This window comes from Aspergillus steynii (genome assembly GCF_002849105.1).
Source record: "Aspergillus steynii IBT 23096 chromosome Unknown P170scaffold_4, whole genome shotgun sequence".
In the NCBI taxonomy this organism is placed as follows: Eukaryota; Fungi; Ascomycota; class Eurotiomycetes; order Eurotiales; family Aspergillaceae; genus Aspergillus; species Aspergillus steynii.
The window spans coordinates 714742-735812 of record NW_020194401.1 but is presented as its reverse complement, the minus strand read 5'-3'; the positions used below and the strand labels follow the sequence as shown (position 1 = coordinate 735812).

At 51.1% G+C, this 21071-nt stretch overlaps 7 protein-coding genes and 1 non-coding gene across 8 annotated transcripts; 4 read left to right on the top strand and 4 right to left on the bottom strand.

Moving 5' to 3' along the window:
- Positions 1–343: 343 nt before the first annotated feature.
- Positions 344–2217, top strand: P170DRAFT_356507 (putative C6 transcription factor RosA-like; the record flags this gene model as incomplete). The annotated part of the gene is made up of 4 exons (XM_024844154.1): positions 344–453; positions 506–805; positions 859–1086; positions 1137–2217. The coding sequence occupies 4 exons, from the start codon at positions 344–346 to the stop codon at positions 2215–2217; spliced, it is 1719 nt and encodes a 572-aa protein (XP_024704157.1).
- A 1870-nt stretch (positions 2218–4087) lies between these two features.
- On the bottom strand, positions 4088–4772 carry P170DRAFT_509519 (uncharacterized protein; the record flags this gene model as incomplete). The annotated part of the gene is made up of 1 exon (XM_024854685.1): positions 4088–4772. One exon carries the CDS (start codon positions 4770–4772, stop codon positions 4467–4469), a length of 306 nt encoding a protein of 101 aa, XP_024704156.1. The 3' UTR covers positions 4088–4466.
- An 845-nt stretch (positions 4773–5617) lies between these two features.
- P170DRAFT_509518 (uncharacterized protein) lies at positions 5618–7710 on the bottom strand (the record flags this gene model as incomplete). The annotated part of the gene is made up of 5 exons (XM_024854684.1): positions 5618–5637; positions 6234–6336; positions 6403–7177; positions 7264–7482; positions 7526–7710. 5 exons carry the CDS (start codon positions 7708–7710, stop codon positions 5618–5620), a joined length of 1302 nt encoding a protein of 433 aa, XP_024704155.1.
- A 501-nt stretch (positions 7711–8211) lies between these two features.
- On the top strand, positions 8212–8297 carry P170DRAFT_t112. The gene has a single exon. It is a non-coding gene; the product is annotated as a tRNA-Cys (tRNA).
- A 1329-nt stretch (positions 8298–9626) lies between these two features.
- On the top strand, positions 9627–11087 carry P170DRAFT_383166 (putative 26S proteasome-associated ubiquitin C-terminal hydrolase). Its single transcript, XM_024845633.1, has 3 exons — positions 9627–9906; positions 10008–10102; positions 10174–11087. The coding sequence occupies exons 1-3, from the start codon at positions 9865–9867 to the stop codon at positions 10991–10993; spliced, it is 957 nt and encodes a 318-aa protein (XP_024704154.1). The 5' UTR covers positions 9627–9864; the 3' UTR covers positions 10994–11087.
- Positions 11088–11261: 174 nt separating this feature from the next.
- On the bottom strand, positions 11262–13673 carry P170DRAFT_446656 (putative choline kinase; the record flags this gene model as incomplete). Its single annotated transcript, XM_024850822.1, has 4 exons — positions 11262–11897; positions 11945–12088; positions 12134–12653; positions 12703–13673. The coding sequence occupies 4 exons, from the start codon at positions 13671–13673 to the stop codon at positions 11262–11264; spliced, it is 2271 nt and encodes a 756-aa protein (XP_024704153.1).
- Positions 13674–15507: 1834 nt separating this feature from the next.
- On the bottom strand, positions 15508–17726 carry P170DRAFT_357744 (nonhemolytic phospholipases C family protein; the record flags this gene model as incomplete). The annotated part of the gene is made up of 8 exons (XM_024844239.1): positions 15508–16071; positions 16130–16332; positions 16387–16497; positions 16546–16932; positions 16979–17102; positions 17151–17415; positions 17467–17549; positions 17607–17726. The coding sequence occupies 8 exons, from the start codon at positions 17724–17726 to the stop codon at positions 15508–15510; spliced, it is 1857 nt and encodes a 618-aa protein (XP_024704152.1).
- Positions 17727–18425: 699 nt separating this feature from the next.
- On the top strand, positions 18426–20778 carry P170DRAFT_455674 (uncharacterized protein; the record flags this gene model as incomplete). Its single annotated transcript, XM_024851553.1, has 7 exons — positions 18426–18816; positions 18866–18979; positions 19031–19347; positions 19413–19570; positions 19653–19847; positions 19898–20336; positions 20453–20778. 7 exons carry the CDS (start codon positions 18426–18428, stop codon positions 20726–20728), a joined length of 1890 nt encoding a protein of 629 aa, XP_024704151.1. The 3' UTR covers positions 20729–20778.
- Between the last annotated feature and the right edge of the window lie 293 nt (positions 20779–21071).

Genomic DNA, 21071 nt, shown 5'->3' with positions numbered 1-21071 from the left:
TCTGGCCCTCAGTCCCTTACCGTTTTCTCGTATTCTCCACGTGCTTCCGTTCTTCATCTCCTGGTCGCCGTCCTCCACCTTGGGGCTGCGGCTCGAGGTTATTTTTGGATTTGGCATCGCCTGAGTCTTGGGCCGCCTATATACTCTCCCTCCATTCCTCGTCCTCCTCCACCTTCTTGGTCCTTACCTCCACCTGCTTCCTTACCCCTCGCTGCTGCTACTGTCTATATACTGCTCGACGAGTTCATCGGTTCTCGTCTTTCTCCACTTACACCTTGGCTGCCGTCGGTAGCCTCCACTCGTCAAACCTATCTTCTTCCTTCAGCCTCTTCCCTCAGACATCATGGCCGGTCCCGGTGGTGGTCCTCCCCGCAAGAGCCACACCAAGTCTCGCTTCGGCTGCAAAACCTGCAAGAGACGCCATATCCGATGCGACGAGAGCTTCCCGCAATGGTATGCACTGAGGATAGACATCTGTCGTGGTGAAGAAGCTAATCATCAGTAGCCGGAATTGCACCAAGCACAACTGCCGCTGCGATTACATGGACGTCGCAACCGTCCACGACGAAACCTCCTCCCGCAAAGTCCCCGACCTTCTCATGTCCGCCGAGATCGAGGTGGAAATCAAGAACTGGCACATCACCGGCGTGCCCCCCTTCCCCGAGCTGGTACACTTCCCGCGCAGCGGTTGGAGCCGACTGTCGCGAACCGACCTCCGCCTGATCCATCACATCATCGGACTCTCGATCGATCTCCATCGTCGCGGCTTCAGCAACTGTACCATCTGGGCGCAGAAGATGCCATCGTAAGACCAGCAGATAATATATTGGGTGGCTTCAAAGGCTAAATCAATCGCAGATTTCTCTCCACCGCATTGTCTCATGACTTCGTTATGAGCTCGATTCTGACTCTGTCCGCCTCCCACCTTGCCTGGATCACTCGAAATAAAGAGACCAAACAACTGGCTTATCACCACCGCGGCGTTGCGATCCAGGGCCTGCACAAGGCCATCGGCGCCTTTTCGAGGACAAACTGCGAGGCGATTTTGGCTGCGTCGATTCTTCTCTCCTGGCAGGCCTCCGAATGGTATATTTCTCTCAGTCCGGAATGGAAAGCAAACGCTGACAGCTATCTAGGCAAAGTTGGGCTTCTCTGCAGCAGGGCCTCACGACGGTGTTGAATTCGATGCCTCCGATGTGGAAGCAGGAATCGGAGCTGGCCATGTTCTTGGAAAATCAACGGTATCTAGGATGCACCAATACTCCGGTCATGACTGGGTATCAGTTCCAAGATGAGGACCTCGCCAGTCTCGAGCACACCATTCTGGCCCTTCAAAACGTCCAGAAGCGCGTCGGTCACAACCCCGAGCATTATCGCCGAATCGGAGAGCTCCTCGACTTTGTACGCCATTTCCAGAGAGATCTTTTGTCGCAGACCCCCGAGCAGGCTTTCGAGCGTGTGCAGCCGCTGCGCAGGTGGCTGTTTTGGTTGCCCCCGGCCATGCTCCGGGGCGGCGAAGCGGATTTCGGAGCGCTCGCCATCATCGCTCAGTTTTTCGGCATTGGCGTGACGTTGGACAGCCTGTTCCCCGACCTAGGAGGGGCGTATCTAGGCCCGCTGTCTGTCGCACCGATTGAGGAGATCTACCGCATCATTGTCACACGAAGCGCGGCAGATCCGTTCAACCCCGATCTGCAGGTTGCCTCGGCTCTGATGGAATTGCCGCGACATATTGTGGCCAAGTACAAGAGTCGCCTTCAGTGGTCCCCGCGGACCTCGATCGACCATTACTCCCCGGCGCCCCCGAGCCCGTACCATAACATCCAAGATTACCGCCTCGCCTCCTCGTCCTCGCCGTCCTCCACCTCCGCCACCTACGCTCCCTACACCCCGCCTTTGCAATCCCCACCGGCAGTCACCATTGCCAATTCCCCGTTTGACGTGACGGGCACGTACGTCACCGCTCCGGGCACCCAGAGTCTCTATCCACCGTCCCCCCGGCTACTGTCGGATCCTCGCGAGGACCTCTCCGACTATAGCCACCACAACGGATCACTTCAGCATTCACCCGCTTTCCCACCGTATATTGACGACGTGGCGTGCGGCGGAGTGGATACGTCGCTGGGAATGGATCTGGGGTATTACGAGGAGCCCCATGCAATGGTCGGGGGGTTCAGCGGGCCCGAGCCCGTCTGGAACGGAAGTATCTGCACGTAAACCGGCGTGCAGGAGTTGATTTATTTTTAGCGCACGTTTGCTTTCTTTTTTTTTTCTACATGTCTATTTATACCATCTGACCGAAAAGGCATTTTGATTGGGTCTGAGCTTGACTTGCATTAACTTCTACGGCGAATAGAGAGGATGGGGGCTGTTCTATCTGACATGGGGCCTGAGTGGCCATCCGGTTGTTTGTTTGTGTCTGGTTTCCGGGATTGGATTTTTTTTTATTTACTTGTGAATTTGTCTCGCATCTCTTTGAATACTCGTTATGATACCGCGCGGATCTCGAGGAGATCAAGGACCGGAATGAAGCCTATGAGCATGGGAATTTTGATACCAGGATTCAAAATGTTATTTCGACTTTCGAATTAGTTTAATTTAGTATATACCCTACTGCATGAGTTCTCGTGTTGAACATCGTTTAATTGTGATCTCCAGAATTCTCAACCTTAGATCGGAAACCAGCCTAGTCTAGCAGAATGTACTTACAGCGTCCGGCGTAGAGTAAAAATAACCCACGATGGACCCTGATCTAACCACTTGGAGACCTGAAACGAACGGATCGACAGACGATCGTTAGTCTCGACGAGGGGCTCGGGGAAAAGGAAGAAGGGCTTCATGAAGACTTGACTTGGGGGGTTTACTTGGCAAGGGATGAGGTTGGGGGCCATCTTCACCTAGTACTAGTTATCTCTCTGAGGTCATGACGATCCGCAACCACGTGGGAGGGTATACAATGGTTAAATATAGAATAGGATTCTGGGTCTGGGTCTATTGACTAAATTAGAAGAGGAGAGGAGAGGGGTCTTCACCAGTTAGAAGATGGGATACTCACGAAGTCAGAACTTAGACGGTTCTTAGATATCCACCGGGCGTGTTACTGGACTGGATACGAGTGAGGGAGGGGGCTGGATTGAATCGACGAGGCAACTAGACACTAAACACAAACTAACCACTAGACCCCTACAGTAGAGGAAAGGCTACTGGCTAAAAACCACTGCAGTCTCCTCTCGACCGGGAATTTCACACTCCCGACTTACTTCAATCCAGGAACGGCGGGGCCAACTTGGGGCCGAAAACCATTCACTCCCTTGTAGATTATATTTTAGTCTGCATTTACATTTACATTTTCTCAGAGAGACTTGGACCCCACGAGAAGAGCAAGACCGAGGATCCGATCATGATGGAATGATCGATCAGATGACTGACTAGATGCTGTAGGGTAAGGTCAAGGTCAAGTTCAGACCAGGATCAGGATCAGGATCAGGCCATGTGGTTTATGCATGCACTCCTTTTCTCTCGACAGGGAATACCAAATGAGTCTATTCTCGAAACAGGGATTAGAAGCGAGGCGGGGAGGAATACGATGGCCTGCAGATGTCGGGAAATAAATCATCACCCCGGTTGAGGAGGGGTTGGGGTGAAGATTACTTGCTTGCTTACCTTGCTTGATTGCTTTCTTGGTGCTTTGGTTAGTTTGTTTGTGGTGGTGGTTGGGTATCGGGTATCTGGGTGTTTGTGTTTGTCTGTTGGATGGTGTGCTGGATGTGGGATCTGTGGGTATAATTAGTTCACTGACGTGTTTAGATAGTAGATGGGAGCTAGAATAGTGCCCTGTCTATGGTGTAGCACTCAGGAGAATAATATGCGAAAGCAGATGCGTTTTGGGGCATTGTGCGTTGACTACAGTACATCAATTTGTCTGGTTCTTTCAGTCCACTTCTGCGTTATAATATAATCGAAACTCGAATTATAGGTTTGAATACTGTAAAATGTCCGTCACTTTCAAGCACAGTCGGTGATTTTGTAGTCTATTAATTTCTAACTAGATGATATATCAAACAGAAGCCTCTCAACATCTACATACCCAGCTAAACAAACTAAACTCTACTCAAACCCAACCCTCGATTCAATAACCTGATACCCCTCCCCTCTCTCGTCCCCGGATTCTCCGGGTCCGGATCAAACCTATCCGGCATAAGAGTATCCTTCCTCCCATTCCGCGGGTTAAGTCGCGGTGCGGATCGTGGAATGCGGCGGTTAGAAAGAACAGCTATCGTTCAGCTTCGGCGCGCTCCATGAATGCCTCCGCGCGGTCTGCCATCCATGCGACGTCGCGGGGTAGCGTTTTGGCGGCTTCCTAGCAGACATGCCAGGGGTATACTTCGGGGGGACCGACAAGGCATTTGCCGATGAGACCAGATAGTGGAGTTAGTGACGTTCATGGCTAAATAGGTGGGCCCTTCTCACCCCGTGAGATACCTTGGGTTGTTGAACAACGTCGCGTTGCTATCGATATGCGAATGGGTGGTGAAGAAGCTCTGCAGCAGCCCAAACTGCCCGTTTTCATGCGTGTGCAGGCCCGTGTATATCGTGCTGCGGCTGCCACTGCACGAGGCCGTGCTGGCAAACGCATAGTCGGAGCGTGTTCCCTCGGCAGCCAGACGGTCGACATTTGGCGTGACGACGGATTCGCAGCCATAAGCTCCTAGATACTTGCCGAGATCATCGGCCACGAGTAGGAGAGTATTTTTTTTCGCGGGCGTCGACATCGTGATGGACGCGGTCAATTGAAAAGAACGTGGCCGGAGGACGGCAGACACATATTACGTCTTGACAGGATGTCAACCTGAATCCTCGTCTTCATTACTTCGTGCATCTCGGAAGCCCTGCCGTTGTTTCCCGCCGCAAATCCGCCTCGTTTCCGCATCCTCTCGTTGTGTGGTCACAATCGATAGTCGGGATTCGTTTATGTGGGGTTGGACTAGGCTGTTTGGTTTAAATTGGCGTCAGGACCAGCTCAAGCACGCAATACTTCATAAGTATTTGCCGTGTCCCTTAAGCTCAGGACTGATATCGAGGAAAATCCGGAGTGAGATCCGTTCTCGAATCGACAGGGCAACTAAAACGAGAAAAGAACATGGGCACTCAATCATGACACAGCATAAATTGAGACGAGAGCCGGTGCTCTCGGCATATCTGGGCAGCAGCACTAGAGCGTGCAAGCACAAGTCTTTGCATCTGTGGCGATGGGGTTTCGAAAGCGCATTTCCGATGTGACCAGAGCATGGAAGGAAGAGGCAACCACACTTCTTGCATACTGCACGGTGGTGTTTGCTCTGGGGTATCTGATGTACCGGGTGTATGTGCTTCGTCTTGCATCGATGGTTGGATATTTGACTGGTTCTGGCATAGATACCGGGTCGTTCGGGTCGATCCAAGCCCTCGAGCCGTTCATAACGCAATTTGCGCCAAATCATAAGTCGTTTCCCACAGACCTTAAGTTTGTTATGAACAGTCTGTTAATTGTCCTTCGACGACGCACCAGCTCACTCCCCAGGGTCAAGTTTCCAGCCCCGTTCCGGGCTTTGGCTCTTATTAGATAATCCTGCAGCTACTAACAGGCATCGTCCACGCCTAAAGGATGTGATTTGTCAGTGGGCATTGCAATCGGTCTGCTTGTAAGCGTAAGCAAAAACACAGATGTTGGAATCTGAGAGGTCATTTCCCCTTATTCCTCCCGAGTTTGAAGCACTGAATTGAGGTACAAGCGTGCTAATCACCTCCTTGCTAACCAACTACCAGTACCACTTCGCCAAAGTACCTCGGTGGTTATAGTAGCATGGTAAAGAAGGATACGTAACAGCGAAAGTTTTGTTGATCCTCAGGCGTTCGCCTACGATTCAGCGCTCCTTTAGCGGGAGATCAATTGACGGCGGGGCGGATCTACTTTCGCGGTTTCACCCCACATTACCTGGGAGTTCCACAAGGATTGCATACGTTCTGTAACCGGATTAAGTCCAAGGATATCTTCAAAAGCATAAGTCTTTGAAATTCTAATTCCTTCGCAGCTGCTCCATCTTAGGTTTCATGCCCTTCGTCCCGAGTTTCCTCAGGATAAATCATTATATCTCCCCGTCTTTTACCATTTCCCAGACCCTGTATAGGCATTCCCAATCCGTATATTATGGGATGCCAATCCCACATCCTGAATCTCACGGATCGCCGCGTACCATCAACGCTGGTGAAGGTAATCAAGTTACATTCCCGGATATGACGCCCTCTATAGAACATCTTGAGGGTTGAGTGATCTCGCTGATAGATGGGGTGCTCGATCTTGTGACATTTAGTAAGCAAATATGCGTACACAAAGAGTACACAGCGAGCGGGTGTGTTTCATACCTCGTAGACCGTAAAACAAACGTCCTGAGGCCCCGTGGTGGTGATGTTTCCCCCATTCTCATACCGCATAGTTCTCCCGCCGCGAACGCCTGGATCAATAGTGAGTTTCATGGTTACTCGGCGTCTCTTCAGAGCACCATTTTTCTCACGGCCCTGGATTCTGAAGAAGGTCGCTTCTTTCGTAACACCGGTAAACATTTCCTCAAGCGTCAATGGCAGGGGGAGTTCTAATTGGCCGTTGCCATTACTCTGGGTGTATCCGATCGAATAGCGCTGCGTCTCTGGATAGATGATTTTGTCGTGGTCCAGGCGCTGCACGGTGGCGGGGTGATCCGCCGATATTGAGATTGCGATCTTCCTGTTTCCTGAGCGCGCGTTCACAGTTTTGGATCTAGGCGCCGCAGGGTGGTTTCGAATACCGGGATTGTACAGAGCATTGGGCGTTATCAGGATATTATCGCTAAATGCGTACTCGAATGCTGGACTAGACCCGGTCCAGTTTGCGACTGGAACTGGGAAACAGATGATTTGCGTCTGAGTGCTTGGAAAAAGACCTCTAGTACTTGACTCCAAGTTTGTTGTTGACAAGACAGTATCCGCGTCATCATCTTCGGCAGCGGACGAATCCTGAATATCAACAGGAATACTGTTCGTTGACAGGGTATACCCCTGTCCCACCACTTCTGGTTCTGGTGCAGTCGACGAAGGAGTATCATGGGAGGCAGAAACTGGATTGTCTGTTGCATTTGCGGAAGGGTCCACAGGTTCTAGAGGGCTTTAAAAGAACCTCCTGTTAGTCTATAAAACGCCAAAGAAAAAAGAAAAAGGACACTAGGTGCCACCGACACTCCAGGGACCTACCGGTGTACTATGCTTTTGGGTTGGAGGCCGGCATTGAGGAGCTGCCTCTTCCACACACTGGCTACCACTTTCAAAGAGGAGTTTTGCTGACGAAGTTTCTGACTGATATCTTCAAGTTGGTCCAGATTTTTGATGAGGAGAGTTGCTTTGTGCATTTGTGTTTTGCGCTGTTCTCTTTGTCGGTGTTGGGCCTTTTCGACCCTGGCGTCGATATCCGCGCTAAGTTCCGCAATGAGAGAGAATTTTTTTCAAAGAGCTATACTCTTCCAGGTCAGGATCCCCAAGAGTATCAGGCGTGTCACCCATTAGTGCTCTGCGGGCGTTCCAGAGATGCTGGATGGTTTTGTCCTGCATTTCAATCAAGAAGGGATGGAAGCCTGCTCCTGAATATACCTCTTCCGCATTTAGATTGTTGCGGGCGGGTGGTTTGCTTTTTTCTAACGCCATGCTGTGTTTCGAAGAGGAAGAAACCAGAGTCAGCAAACAGTTGCATCCTGTAGGAGAATGGCGGGGTAACATATGCACCATGTGACTCGTGCTGCCCTTGTGTCCCCCAGTTGGATGCGAAGTAGCTTATACCTCTTTTTTGTTGGCCGTCTGGTGTTACTGACGGTACCGGTACATGAGATACGGATGAAGATTTGTCTGATTGGGCCAGAACGGTTGACTAACCTTCATACGTAGCCTGCCTACTGAGCAATACATAGGTAGGCTAACCTAATCTACTACAAAAGCCTTACGCTGTATATAATGACAAAATAAGGTTATTTCACAAACAGTAAGAAAAGGCTGAAAAAACCGGGGGTAAAGCGGCAGAACACCCGAAGGCGGTAGACCCTCCAGCCCACCAACCAACCACATGCTCCGAAGTAAACAGTCTACTTCATCTTTTAATACATATTCAAGGCCCGTTCTGTGCTCAAAACTAGGACCTTAATATATCCAAATGGAGCTGTAGCTCAGTCTGGTAGAGCGGCAGATTGCAATCAGAGCAATTCATCTGTAGGCCCCGCGTTCGAACCGCGGCAGTTCCTTAATTTTTGCTTTTGGCACGTAACAAACACCCTGCATATAGAGCCTGATTCTCTACATGCATAAGAGAAACGCTTTTAAATGCTTTATTCCTTTATTGGATTCTATCAAACAGTATAAAGACAAGAAGAACTATATAGTACGGCGGTATAAAAAAGCAGAAAAGAGTTTACAACAAACACCCCGGAGGTACTTGACCTCTTCATCCAGTCTTCCACTTCGAACTCAGTGTCAGTCTCGTAGTCGAGTGTCGTCAAAATTCATTTCTGATCTCGCTCATCGCTCATAGTGTCTGCACATACATTGACAAAGTACTACGTGTAGTATTTCCATTTATAAGATGTAGATCCATAGCCGCATCGGTGTCGTTCCCAAGTCGATAAGGTGAGTGGCAATAGAATTGGGGTCACGATGACCCTTCTTGCGTTGGAAAAGCGACAGGACTGCCGGGGTTTCTTGCTCTGGCTGTCGGAGAATATGATCCCTGGTGATAGAAGCATTGTCCTTGGAGATCGACGTAGTCGAAGCGCTCTTACTGTTGCGTCTTTGTTCGGTCAGTTGGACCGACTCGCTCTTTTTCAACTCCATTTCTTTCAATTCGATCGTCACCATACGCTGTCGAGATTATAATAATGTATAGGTCGTCTTCTAAGCATCCTTAAATACATAGCCAGTGAGGCTTGCCACAATCTTCGCCATCCTGAGGGCAAATGAGTTCATCCAAAGAACTCTGTCGAGGCCTATATTGGGCAGTTGAATCCGACAGGAAACCTGTTTTATCCGCCATGAATGCTGTTTCCAAAATTCACAGGGTACAGGTCGTTGTACTATGCTGGCATCGCTCATGCATGACGTGATTCCAACGGTGAATTGAATATTCTGCCAAGTTCTCTATATCAAGCCAAGAAATGGGCAATCATGAGGAAGCATAGCCCTTATTGTCAGGTTGGAATCGAAGACCAACCGAGCGATTTGATGATCGATTAATGTGCAGACACTCTCTGGTATTTCTTATATTATCAGCCTTCTCTGTGTGTAAATATCCTGATTCCGGCCATGTGTTCGAGCTTACATACTGCCAGTACAGATCAGAGATAAGCAAAGTAGCAATGAGATCATGTCAGTGTTCAACGTAGCTGTGTTATTGATAATGGAGTACTACTAAATTCTCTGGGAAAACAAGTCTTGCAAACCCCATAACAGGAATGAAACCAAGTGATAAATTCATCGATTATCCCCAGATTTTGCGTTAGCTCACAGAAACGACGAACCATCCTCAGATCCGTGCTTCCGCCGGCTGACAGCAAAATACGAGCCATGACACTCCATTAGCATTGTGCCGTATTTATCTGATGCCGAGAGCAAATCTCTGTGCAGTGTTCACCATCTTCATGAAGGCACATGAAGGCATAAAAAAGAACCCCTCGAGACGAGCATGTCGATCAGACGCTTACATAAGATGACGTCGCTTAGTAAAACCAGGCAAACATCCGCAACCCAATTCGGCGTCAAGCTCATCTCCATCACTCCCCCATCCTAAGGAACTCACTACCTTCGAATCGAATAATCATGGCCGAAGCGGGTGGTTGGAGCACGATTGAATCCGACGAGGTATCTCCCCTTCTTTTCTCTGTCTTTCTCAGCGTCGAGTCCGTCTACCGCTGGTCTTGTCTTGCACGTTAAGCACAAGCGCTAACATCAGAAACTACCAGGGCGTCTTCACCTCGCTGATCGAGAACCTCGGCGTCAAAGATGTCCAGTTTGAGGAATTAATCTCGTTAGATGCGGACACGATCCGCTCGTTAAGGTATCCCCTTCCCGTCCCATCCCATCCCATCTACCATCCTAACCCTCACAACTAACTTCCACCGATCCCAGCCCCGTCTACGGCGTCATCTTCCTCTTCAAATGGCTTCGCTCGCACCAGCCCGAATCAACCGCCGCCCCAGCCGACGGCAGCTACGACACCTCCGCATCCGAGTCGGTGTTCTTCGCCGCGCAGACGATCCAGAACGCATGCGGCACGCAGGCCATCCTCTCCGTGATCCTGAACCAGGACTCCTCCTCCCTCTCCTCAACAGACACTACGACCCCCCCGATCGACATCGGGCCTGAGCTCCGCTCCTTCAAGGACTTCACGACGGGATTCCCGGCAGAGCTACGGGGCGAGGCGCTCTCGAACTCAGAGACCGTGCGCACAGCCCATAACGCGTTCGCGCGAGCCAGCCCCTTCGTCGACGAGGTGGCGCGCGGCGCGAACGACGGCGACGGCGATGTGTATCATTTCATTGCGTACACGCCCGTCAATGGGAAGCTGTATGAGTTGGATGGGCTGCAGCCGTATCCGATTAGTCATGGGGAGTGTGCGCGGGCGCAGTTCCCGGAGAAGGTGATTGAGGTGCTGCAGCGGCGGATTGCGCGGTATCCGGAGGGGGAGACGCGGTTTAATTTGATGGCGGTGACGAGGGATTTGAGGGTGCAGGCGAGGGAGTTTGGGGATCAGGAGATGCTGGAGAGGGAGGAGAGGAAGAGGAGGGGGTGGGCGTGGGAGAATACGCTGCGGAGGTCGAATTTTGTGGGATTCATCGGGGAGATGGTCAAGGGGGTGGCGGGGATGAAGGATCGAGAAGGGAAGTTTGACGAGTGGGTGGATCAGGCGCAGGTGGAGACGCAGAGGAAGTTGATGAGGAGGTCGTAGAGCTTGTGCTTTGGAGTATAGGGACAGAAGGAAGACTGGATGAATGGATATTGATACCTGAAGCATCGTGGTGACTTACTCATGCTCGTACATTCTCGTATTAAGACTAAATACCTGATGCTATCTCCCCAGACTCCGGTATGTACATGCACCGATATCAGAAACAAACCCGTGAGATAATTGCGCCGTATACCATGCTATTAAATCCTGTTGAAGGAAAAGAAAAGCATCCATCATGATCATAATCATCGTCACATCACACCCAGAACTAATACTCGATGACCCGAGACTTGATCTGTTCGACCAAAGCTGCAGGCAGCTCGTCCTCGCGCACCAGCTTCATCGACAGCAGATCCGCCCAGAAAAACATGGCGCGGTCCTGCGCATACGCCAGGTAATCGAACTCGTCCGACTCTTCCGCCTCGGCTTCCGTGACGGACGACCCGGTTGAGTGGGTGCGTTCCGTCTCCGTCGCCGAGTCGTCCTGGCCGCTCTGCGCATCAGCCTCGTCGGCTGCGATTCCCTCCTCCATGCCGGGGGCTTTCGCTTGCACGATACCCCATGCCACCCACTGCGCCGAGTTAAAGACCCGCCACTGTCGCATTTCCTTCATCAAGTTTTGGATCTCTCGCTCGATCTTGGTTTCGTGGGCTTTCTCGGCATCGGCCTGGATTTGTGCATCCATGTTCGGACCATCGTCCAGGCTCAGCGGTGTCATGGACGTGCTGGTCGAAGACATTCCCCGCATGAGCGGAGTGATAGAAGGCGAGGCCTGCCCGGCCAAAGCCGGTCGATGGGTCAAGTAGGCGCTGATGAAGCGATGTTGCTGCTCCGGCGTGGGGAAGGCCTTGTTGTTGCATGCCCAGGACCGTTCTGCGTCGTGATAATTGTAGCACCATTCCGTCTGGATTGGTCAGTACTATTCAAGGGAAGATCTGGCGAAAAACTCACGAAATGGTTGGCGAATTCAAATCCTGGAGTGTTCGCCGAAGCATACTCAAAATCAATGACCACCAGCTGCTTGTGCTCATTTTCCGGACGAAGCAGCGGCGATTCGGAACTAGGTTCCATCCGCAGAAGGTTACCATATTGAGTCTATCAAGTCAGCCATGTACAGCGCAACCCAGCCAGGACACTCACATCGTTATGAGCGAAGACCAGCTGCCGCTTGATCTCGTCAATCCCGCCGTGGCTGGAGACGAGCCACTGGCGGTAGTTCTCCACAGCTTTCCTGAAGGTAGGCCATGGCACTCCGCAAACGAATCCTCGACGTCTCCACGGTTCCGAGACTGCCTTGATCTCGTTGGTCTTGGAGCTGATCTCTTTGTCCAACCAGTTGGTAACTTTCTCGCAGCGATCAACCCATTTGTCCCAGTTCTTGAACACCATCGGTCCGCCCTCTCTCTCTTCCTCCAGCAAGTCAATGCCTTCGTGGAGCTCTCGCATACGCTTGGCGATCTTTTTCATGGTGGCGGGATCCCTTAGATCTTCAAAGGTCAATGGACGGGCATTGAAGTATTCTTCAAATCTACCGTTGATGAACGTCCCAAGCACTTTCGGTCCGATGTTTTTCTTCCCGAGCCGGCGAAGAATCTGCAGTTCATTTTCGCGATCAATCAAATGATCCACCTGAGGGCCGTAGATGCGCAGTAGGAGCTTGCTAGAGGGAGTCAGACATATTTTGAAACGGCCTATTGATGGGAACTTACGATGGGGGCTTCCGCGGCACAAGAGTGTACGACCCATCTTCGGCCTTGGGCGCGGGGATGTTTTGCGGCGGAGTGACCACATAGACCGCGTTGGTCAATGCACCACTCAGTCGAACGACTTCCATATCACCGGCATATTCCATGGGGAGCTTACGCCACCCCTTGAGTTGCAGCGTATGGGTCAGGCGCATGATCTCGGTTTTGAACACCGTCCACGCTTCCCGGTCCTTGGATCGCCTAGCATCATCGCCGCTCTCACTTTCCTCGTCATCTGCGCCACCACCGCTGTATGCGAGTGTCTTGGAGTTGTCTAGCACCGCATCCACACTTGGGGTGGCCGAGTCCAGGTCCGGTTGATCGGACTCCGATGCAGACCCTCTCCGCAGACCCTTGGACCGATGACGTCGACGGCCTGAGCGCTGGGTGGGTTGCTCAGACGCGCTGGTCTCGTTGCGAGTCGCGGCGAACTGAAGGAGGATTTTCTCCAACCGGTCCAAAGCTATGCCATTTTCCGACCCAGGAGAAACGGTTCTTTCCAGAGGGTACCCATCTACGATGGCCTCCTCGTCCTCGTCGTCTCCGTCGCTGCCAGCCCCATCGGTTTGTCCAAAGGACTTCACCTTGGGGTTCCTGCGCTTCGACTGTTCACGTCGCAACCACTCGTACACCTGGTAGAACAGGATGCTTTGAGGATCCTCATCGCCGTTCTTCAGATTATAGTCCTTTTCATCGCGGGTTACAGGCTCCGTTGCGACGCTCGAGGTCTGGCTGGTCAACGCCGCGGGGGGGTACATAGGCGGTCGTGCGGTCGATTTCTTGCTCAACGAAGGCCGGTGCTTGCGGGGGGAGGTTCCATCCGTCGCGGGGGCAGAATGGCCATTTCCGGTGACGTGTCGAAATTTCTGGTACGCGAGGTCTAAGCCGGTTCCCAGAATCGGTCGCAATCCTTGTTGCAATTGATCAGAATCCATGAATCTTAGGAAACTAGAAAGGAGTGGGAAAAGAAGGGGAATATGCAGGGGGGAGGAGAAGGGGAAAGGGAAGCATGTGGAGATGACAGCGATATGGAGATTGGGTAGTTATGAACAGTCGCAATGGGCCATCAAATCATCTGATCCGGTGCGGACCTCGGAAGAAAAAAGAAATCCTACTCAGGCTACAAAGGAAATGAAAACAAGAAAAGAAAAAGGGGCTTGAAGGAAGAACGGGAAAGCCAATGCTAAATTCAATTTCAACCTACCTTCAACGTCGGGACCAGAATCACCATTCTGGTCAGTGAAGGAGGGCATGTCCAATCGCACAACAGGCGGAGACAATGAAAAGAATCCAGATCGGAAGCAGACCGACGCTCTTGCCAGAAGACTCCAGGTGTAGGGACTGGAGGGTGTCCTGGGGTGGTGGCTAAGAAGAACTGGAACGGAGGCCCGCAGGAGACACTTGGACCAGGGACGGGATTGCGAAAAGACCCTGAGTAACGTGCGGATGGGATTTGCTTGACCGAGAGAACGAACGGGGGGTACCCGAAGGATAATTAGGCAGGAAGAAAAAAGACAAAAAAGAAAAAGACCGGCTAAGTGGGGTGGATCGATAGCAGCGATCCAGAAAGTAAGCCAACGGTCGGAAATAATCCCACAAAAAGGTGTCCACCGGCAAGTCAAAAGCTTGGTAGGCGATTAAGGAAAAAGCAAAGACAAGGAGGAATAGTCCGACGGGGTGATATCACCGGGCAGATGGCAATGCAGGAAGAAGAAAGAGTTCAGATCAGGTCGCAGTCCGAAATGAAAGCGACGGTGAAGTGGCGAAAGACGAATTTCCTTATCGACGCAGAAGTCGGTGAGCTCAGGTGACTTGCCGCAACCAATCCGGCAGGCAGTCACGGGCCACCTCGATGTTTGTCGCTTTGGCTTGATTTCCTCGGGTTGTCGCTCTCGTTGACTTTGCAGTCTTGACCTCTTAACGAAGTCTTACATGATGGCGCATCGGACGGGGGATTCCCCCGGGCGTAGTGGCGGACTGCCTGACCAGTGTGCTGCCAGATCCACCATGTTTGTCCCCCCTGGCCCGGAACTGGATCCGGACCACGGTGATAAAGCCTTCAGGAGGTCACGATGTCCCCTGGTTGGTAGTCCATTCTGACAGGAATCAATCACTATCGCTGTTGATAGGTGATTGTATTGATAGACCGACCGACAGGCAGAGAGATCCTTGCAACGGACCCCAGCCTCGGCGATTTCCATCGGTCCCGTGGTACGGAATCAGGTACGAATCCAGTCTTGTCGCTTGGGGAAAGATGAAGAAACACTAGCCCTAAAACAGCTGGCCTGCTTTGTATACTGTGAAGTTATTATCATCAACACTTCAGTCCCGGCAGGACGTGAGGCAGTCAGATGTTTGGCACCGGCCAAGAACTGGTCGCGCAGGAGTCATACTGGTTAAGATCATCATCCCGATGATCCGATGGTGCCGAAAGTACAGACTGGTTCTTGTCGCACAGGGTCACAAGCATCTTATTCGACGGCATCATACTGATTAGGCTGCAAAGGGCATTTGATGGGGAGTTGTTGTGGAGGAGAAGAAAAAAGGAGGGGAAAACACGAAAGTCGTTCGGTCTTATTTTCCTGGCGAAAGCGGGGAAGGCGGCCTGAGGCTGTCATTCCTGCACATGATCCCTGCACGTTGACGCATTCCTGCAGTTGGTGATACTCATTTGTGTCGCGAATGAGCAAGATTCGTGCCAATCGCCCTGGTTGCTGATCTGCTGCGGGGGACGTGGACGCCGCTTCCGCTCTCGCTACAGTATCTACCTTAGTGATACGTCACGCTCCACACCTGGTACCCTTTCCATGTCTCGTTCACTTCTTGCGAGCCCTCGACGAACGTGGAGTCGGCATACTGCAAGGAATACCCCTTTCCATTCCCAAGGAATGTGACTTTGATGTCGGCCGCCTCCTGGCGACGATCGGGGGCAAGCAACATTCCATGCGACCCCAACCATTTCCCGTCCAAGGCGCTGGATATGTGGAAAACTTGGCTTTCCTCATTCTCTGAGTAGTGAATCACCCAGCGTTGCTTCTCTTCTCGATGGTCGGGGTGGGCGCGACTGATACTGATCCGGCTGGCATTTCCTGCATTGGTGAGGGCCTGTCCGAACTTCTCAAATACCAAGTACCGGCCTTCGGTCAGGTTTCCTACACATTCCTTGTATCCGTCCTCAAACCACAGGGACTCGCTGACATTTCCCTGTTTTCCATATGGCACCGGGGGACGTTGGACGAGGTGTGTCGCTATACACTTGGCCACGCCGACGTATTTGCCGAAAACGGTAGGAGGCGTCTCCACGTCCGGGAGATCAGGAATGCTAGTGTCAGGCTGTTCCACGGCAGGTCAGCCATCTGTAGGCGTCGTGGCTTGAGCTATGTTAACCCACATGGTGCAGATCCAATGCGTTGACAAGGTTGGACATGTGTTCCCGACGCCAATGAACCATTTCATCGGTGCGGATGTTCTTGTATCCCCTGGCTGTCAGCCACTCCTCGAGGAATAGAATCTGTGAGTTATGGTCGGCACGTTCAGTGAAGACTCGGTTGCCACGCGTCCAAGGGGATATCATGTAGAATGGAACCCGGACGCCTGCCGGATCGAGTTTGTCAGTAGTCATTTTTATTTCGACGACGGGAGACTCACCAGGCCCTACGTAGATCTTGCCGAATTTCCCATACGGATCCTCCATCCACTCGCCCGGAGTATCCTCGGGGGAGTGATATGGCACGACGTGGTCTCCAAACCCACCAGACTCTGTCATGGATTAGCCCAAGATCAAAGGAAAGACGGAATAGGCCTTACCATCATAGCTAATCATCAACAGTGTGGATGAGTACTTTGGACTCTTCACCACCGCATTGACGACCTGCTTCTGAAGCCATGCGCCCTCCACCGGCATGTATGGCGGATGCTCTGACAATTCTGCCGGGCCGATGATAAAACTCACTTCTGGGAGGGTCCCGTTGGCAGCGGCCTTGTAAAATGCGTCGAGTCCTAATGTTGCCAGCCCCTTTTTTGCCAGAGGAGAATCTGCAGATGCGTTTTGGAACTGTTCAAACCAGGCTAGAGGGTTATCGTCGAAATTGTCCTTTTCCTGGTATACCTGCCACGAGACACCTTCCTTTTCGTAAATGTCGAAAATAGTTTTCCACTTGAGGGGGTAGCAGTTGATCTTGCGGGTATCGCAACCTGATAGACGTTAGTCCATGAAAACTAACTCAGGCTCTCTTCTCACCGGGTGTTTCGTTATTGTCGAGGTAAACTCCTCCTTGGTCTGATGCCTGGGGGCCGCCCGGCACATTGACTGAACCGCTGACCAAAGTGACTCGGTTGGGGTTGGTAGAAGTCACTTGAGATTCCTGGGACAATCAGCCACCGTGTGTGTATATTCTGTTCTCCGTTTTCACCTGATACATATCCCCCGTTGTCCAGCCATCGGCAATGGCAAACTGGACAGAAAGATCACTCCGCTTGAGGTAGCCCCAACTCCAAGGGGTGTTATTTCGCGCCCAATTGTTGTTTAAATCATGATTCAAGGACGCCTGGTTCTCTTCGTAGCCGTTACTCCCGGCCACCATGCACTGGATGGCATCGGTCCAGTATCCACCCTTGTAGCCAAGGTACCATGGCAACAGCGTTTTGGCATCTGTGGACATATCGGGATCGACTTTCCTGGGTTTTGTCAGTATCACCCTTTACATCGCTCAATGGGATAGAACTGACTGATGCCAAACGGATAACCCATCATCATTAACCTGCACATTCGGGTCATTGAAACCTCGAACCCCAGCCATAGTGCCGAAGTACTAAATTCATCACTGGTTTGTCTCATATGTTGAGCAAAAGATATCGAAAACACATACATTATTGAACGACCGGTTCTCCTGCATGAAGATAACCACATGCTCGATATCCTTCAAGGTATTGGCGTACACCGGTCCGCTGTTGAGGAGCAAGATGATGGCACCTAGCAGCATCGACATTGTGATCGGAACTTTTTCTCTCCAGTGGACAATAAATCCCCGATGTGTTGGTTGATCAAGAGAGGGCCGTTCTCGAAGGGAAAGTCCGACAGGAGGGATGCTTTAAATACCAACCAGTTGCATCGTCTGCAGGCATTGAGCACTAGTTGCAAGCGATGCAACGATAATCTGTCGCTTTAGTCAACAATGCAGACGAAAAGGCAGGGTGCAACGCATTGTCTATCGGACTCGACGCGTCAGAGGAGTAACCTAACCACAGCACATTGCAAGGTGCTAATTAAATCCAATGGAGTCCTTGAGGACCCTGACGAGCCATTGAGGTATTGGGGTTGATTAATTGAAATAGATGATTTGTCCCTGACAAGCACCTAAGCTTTGAGCTAAAGAAAGAAGACCCCGACGATGCGGAGGAAAGAAGGGCGAGTTCCCTCGGCTGGAGCTGGTGACGGGCACGTGCTGGGATGGATGGTGCCTGAGGGTTAGACCAGTGGATTCCTTCATCTCGGAGCTGCGGTGCTCGACTGGTCTCACTGCAGATCGACGTTGTTAATGTAACCTTCTCCACTCGGTCGGATGACTAGAGATAAATAAGTTGGTAATGGAAATTCGGTCTTGGAATTGTGGAAAAGCATCATTGACCATGGCTTCGACGAATGCTTGAAACCAAAAAGTCCGATCTGCGAGAAAGACATTGCAAGCATGGAACGACAATCCAGTCGTCGAAGGAAACCCCGACAGCTCCAAGAGGAGTCCAGCTGTGAGGATTTGCATTCCAATGGCAAGAGCCAAACAGCAGAGCGAGAGATCCGTGGACTTTATAGTATTTTGTTCTACCCGCTGATCGTATGCTCTTTGATTGTGCTTGTGTTTCTGTATCAATCAAAATCCAGCTTTTTTGTACTCTCACAACCACACATCCCTCAATTGACTTCTCCAGGAGCTCATGATCCGGATGTTCTTCGTCCAAAAATAGAACTTCATCCGGAGGACCACGTGCACCGAGATCCAGTCACACAATACTTCGAATGGACCGTGACGTCTGACCATCTGCGTCCAGACGGCGTACTCAAGCAGATCTATCTTATCAATGGTACTATTCCGATCTAATTTATGATACCAGCTGTCTAATAGATAAACAGGGCTATTTCCCGGACCTACAATCGAAGCTCGCACAGGCGACACTCTTACCATTAACGTCACTAACAACCTACAAGAGCCTGTCTCAATCCACTGGCATGGCTTACACATTCAGAGTAATACATGACATAGCCCCAAATTAACAATACAAACTGACTAGGCGATAGATTCCATGGACGGTGTCCCAGCCGTGACACAACAGCCCATCTCCCCCGGGTCAACCTTTACCTACCACTTCACCATCCCCCTCGACCAAAGCGGAACCTTCTGGTACCATGCTCATTCCGGCGTGATGAGAGCAGATGGGCTCTATGGGGGACTGGTCGTGCATGCCCCTGCGCCTAAATCAACTGTTCGTGGACTCATGGCCCGAGGCCAGTCCGTGTATGAAAAAGAACTTCTTATTCTTGTTGGGGACTGGTACCATCGGCCTGCGGAAGATGTTTTGGCATGGTTCATGAGCATAGAGTCTTTTGGTAATGAGGTATGTTCTCAACTCAAGATAAGTGATTCATACCTTAGACGCGATTTTAGTGCTGATGAAAGTAGCCGGCTCCCGATTCCCTGCTTATCAATGGAGTCGGGGCATTTAATTGCTCCATGGCTGTTCCGGCGAGGCCAGTGAATTGTGTTCAGCAGCAGATGGATCTTTCCTATCTGGATCTAGAGCTAGACAAGGGGTATAGATTACGGGTGGTCAACACAGGGTACGTGAGCATTCAAATCATCGCTCCGCACTTCACACGATCTATAGAGTGTTATTACTTACCGATCCGCCATATAACACAGTTCTCTTGCAGGGTTCACATTATCATTTGAAAATCACCTATTCCAACTCCTCGAAGTCGACAGCATAAACACTGCGCTTCAAGAACCCAGCTTAGCAGCGGGAATACTCTATCCAGGACAACGCATGGACATCCTCGTCGAGCCGTCCCAGAATAAGAACCACCAGTCCTCGTTGACAGTCCATCTAGATGACGAGTCAGTAAACTAGGCTATTCCGATCTGCCACTGCTAACACTGTGTTTAAGGTGCTTTAACTTCCCCAACCCAGCCCTAACTCCTGTCCAAAGGTTCTTTACATCCCCTTCAGATGAGAATGACTTCAACTCTCCCCACGACCTTACTGACATCAGCATCTCAACACTTGACCTATCCCGCATTCCCTCTTCCCAGCCAACTCTCTCCTACCTATCTCAATCTCGTGACCTTAAACCCCAAGTCCACGTCGTCTACACGAAGATCCAAAAACTCTCAATAAACCATAACATTCCGTACGGATTCTTCAACCATACCAGCTGGGCTCCGCAGCGTGATCCTCCCCTCCCACTTAATATACTCCCGAAGGAGAAATGGGATCAGAACCAATTCTCAATCAGCACGACACCAGCGAGCGACACCAATACAGAGCCCGTATGGGTAGATCTAGTTGTGAATAATCTGGACGAGGGAGGTCATCCATTTCATTTGGTATTTCCCCTTCTTCCATTCATTTCTATAACCCAAAATCTCTCCGCAGCGATTATAGACCAATATGGCTCATTTTAAACTTTTCGTGATCACGAATTGACTCATATTTTATCCAGCACGGCCATCACTTCTACATCCTTCGCGTCCACGAAGCCTCGATCGGGTGGGGTTCGTTCAACCCCTTCGAAAAGATCCCCAGTGACAGCCAGAACCAGCATCCTGATGGGTATGATTTCTCGCGCGCAATGTTCCGAGACACGGTGTACATCCCGCGTCGGGGACATGCAGTTCTGCGTTTCCGGGCCACGAACCCTGGCGTGTGGATGTTCCATTGTCATATTGTTTGGCATTTGGCGAGTGGGATGGCGATGTTGGTGCATGTTGAGGGGTAGGTTTTCTAGACTACGAGAACTAAATCGTTGGCGGGGAGGGGTGCGGTGAGGATTGCTTGTAGGTAGAAAATCAAAAGACTGATTCAAATCGTGGGTTCATTTTGGGTGCCTTGTTTTAAGGGCAAAAGATGTAAGCTTCGGGGTAGGGATAAATGGATGGCCAGTGACGGACTCGTGGGTGCCCTAGGAGATGTTCAAATAAGACGTAGTGTTGAAAGGCAGTACGAATAGCTAGTCACATTTGGCCTGTCACTAGTTACTGTTACTACTACCTGGCTGTTGGAATCTGGAGGGTTGCGATGTTGCGCTGTGTGGAAGGTCATGTGCCGAACGAAGCCCTCAG

Coding starts and splice junctions, on each gene's coding strand:
- P170DRAFT_383166 (XM_024845633.1), top strand. CDS start 9,865: ATGGCCGAAGCGGGTGGTTGGAGCACGATTGAATCCGACGAG. Junction 9,907..10,007: donor GCACGATTGAATCCGACGAG/GTATCTCCCCTT, acceptor AGAAACTACCAG/GGCGTCTTCACCTCGCTGAT. Junction 10,103..10,173: donor GACACGATCCGCTCGTTAAG/GTATCCCCTTCC, acceptor CACCGATCCCAG/CCCCGTCTACGGCGTCATCT.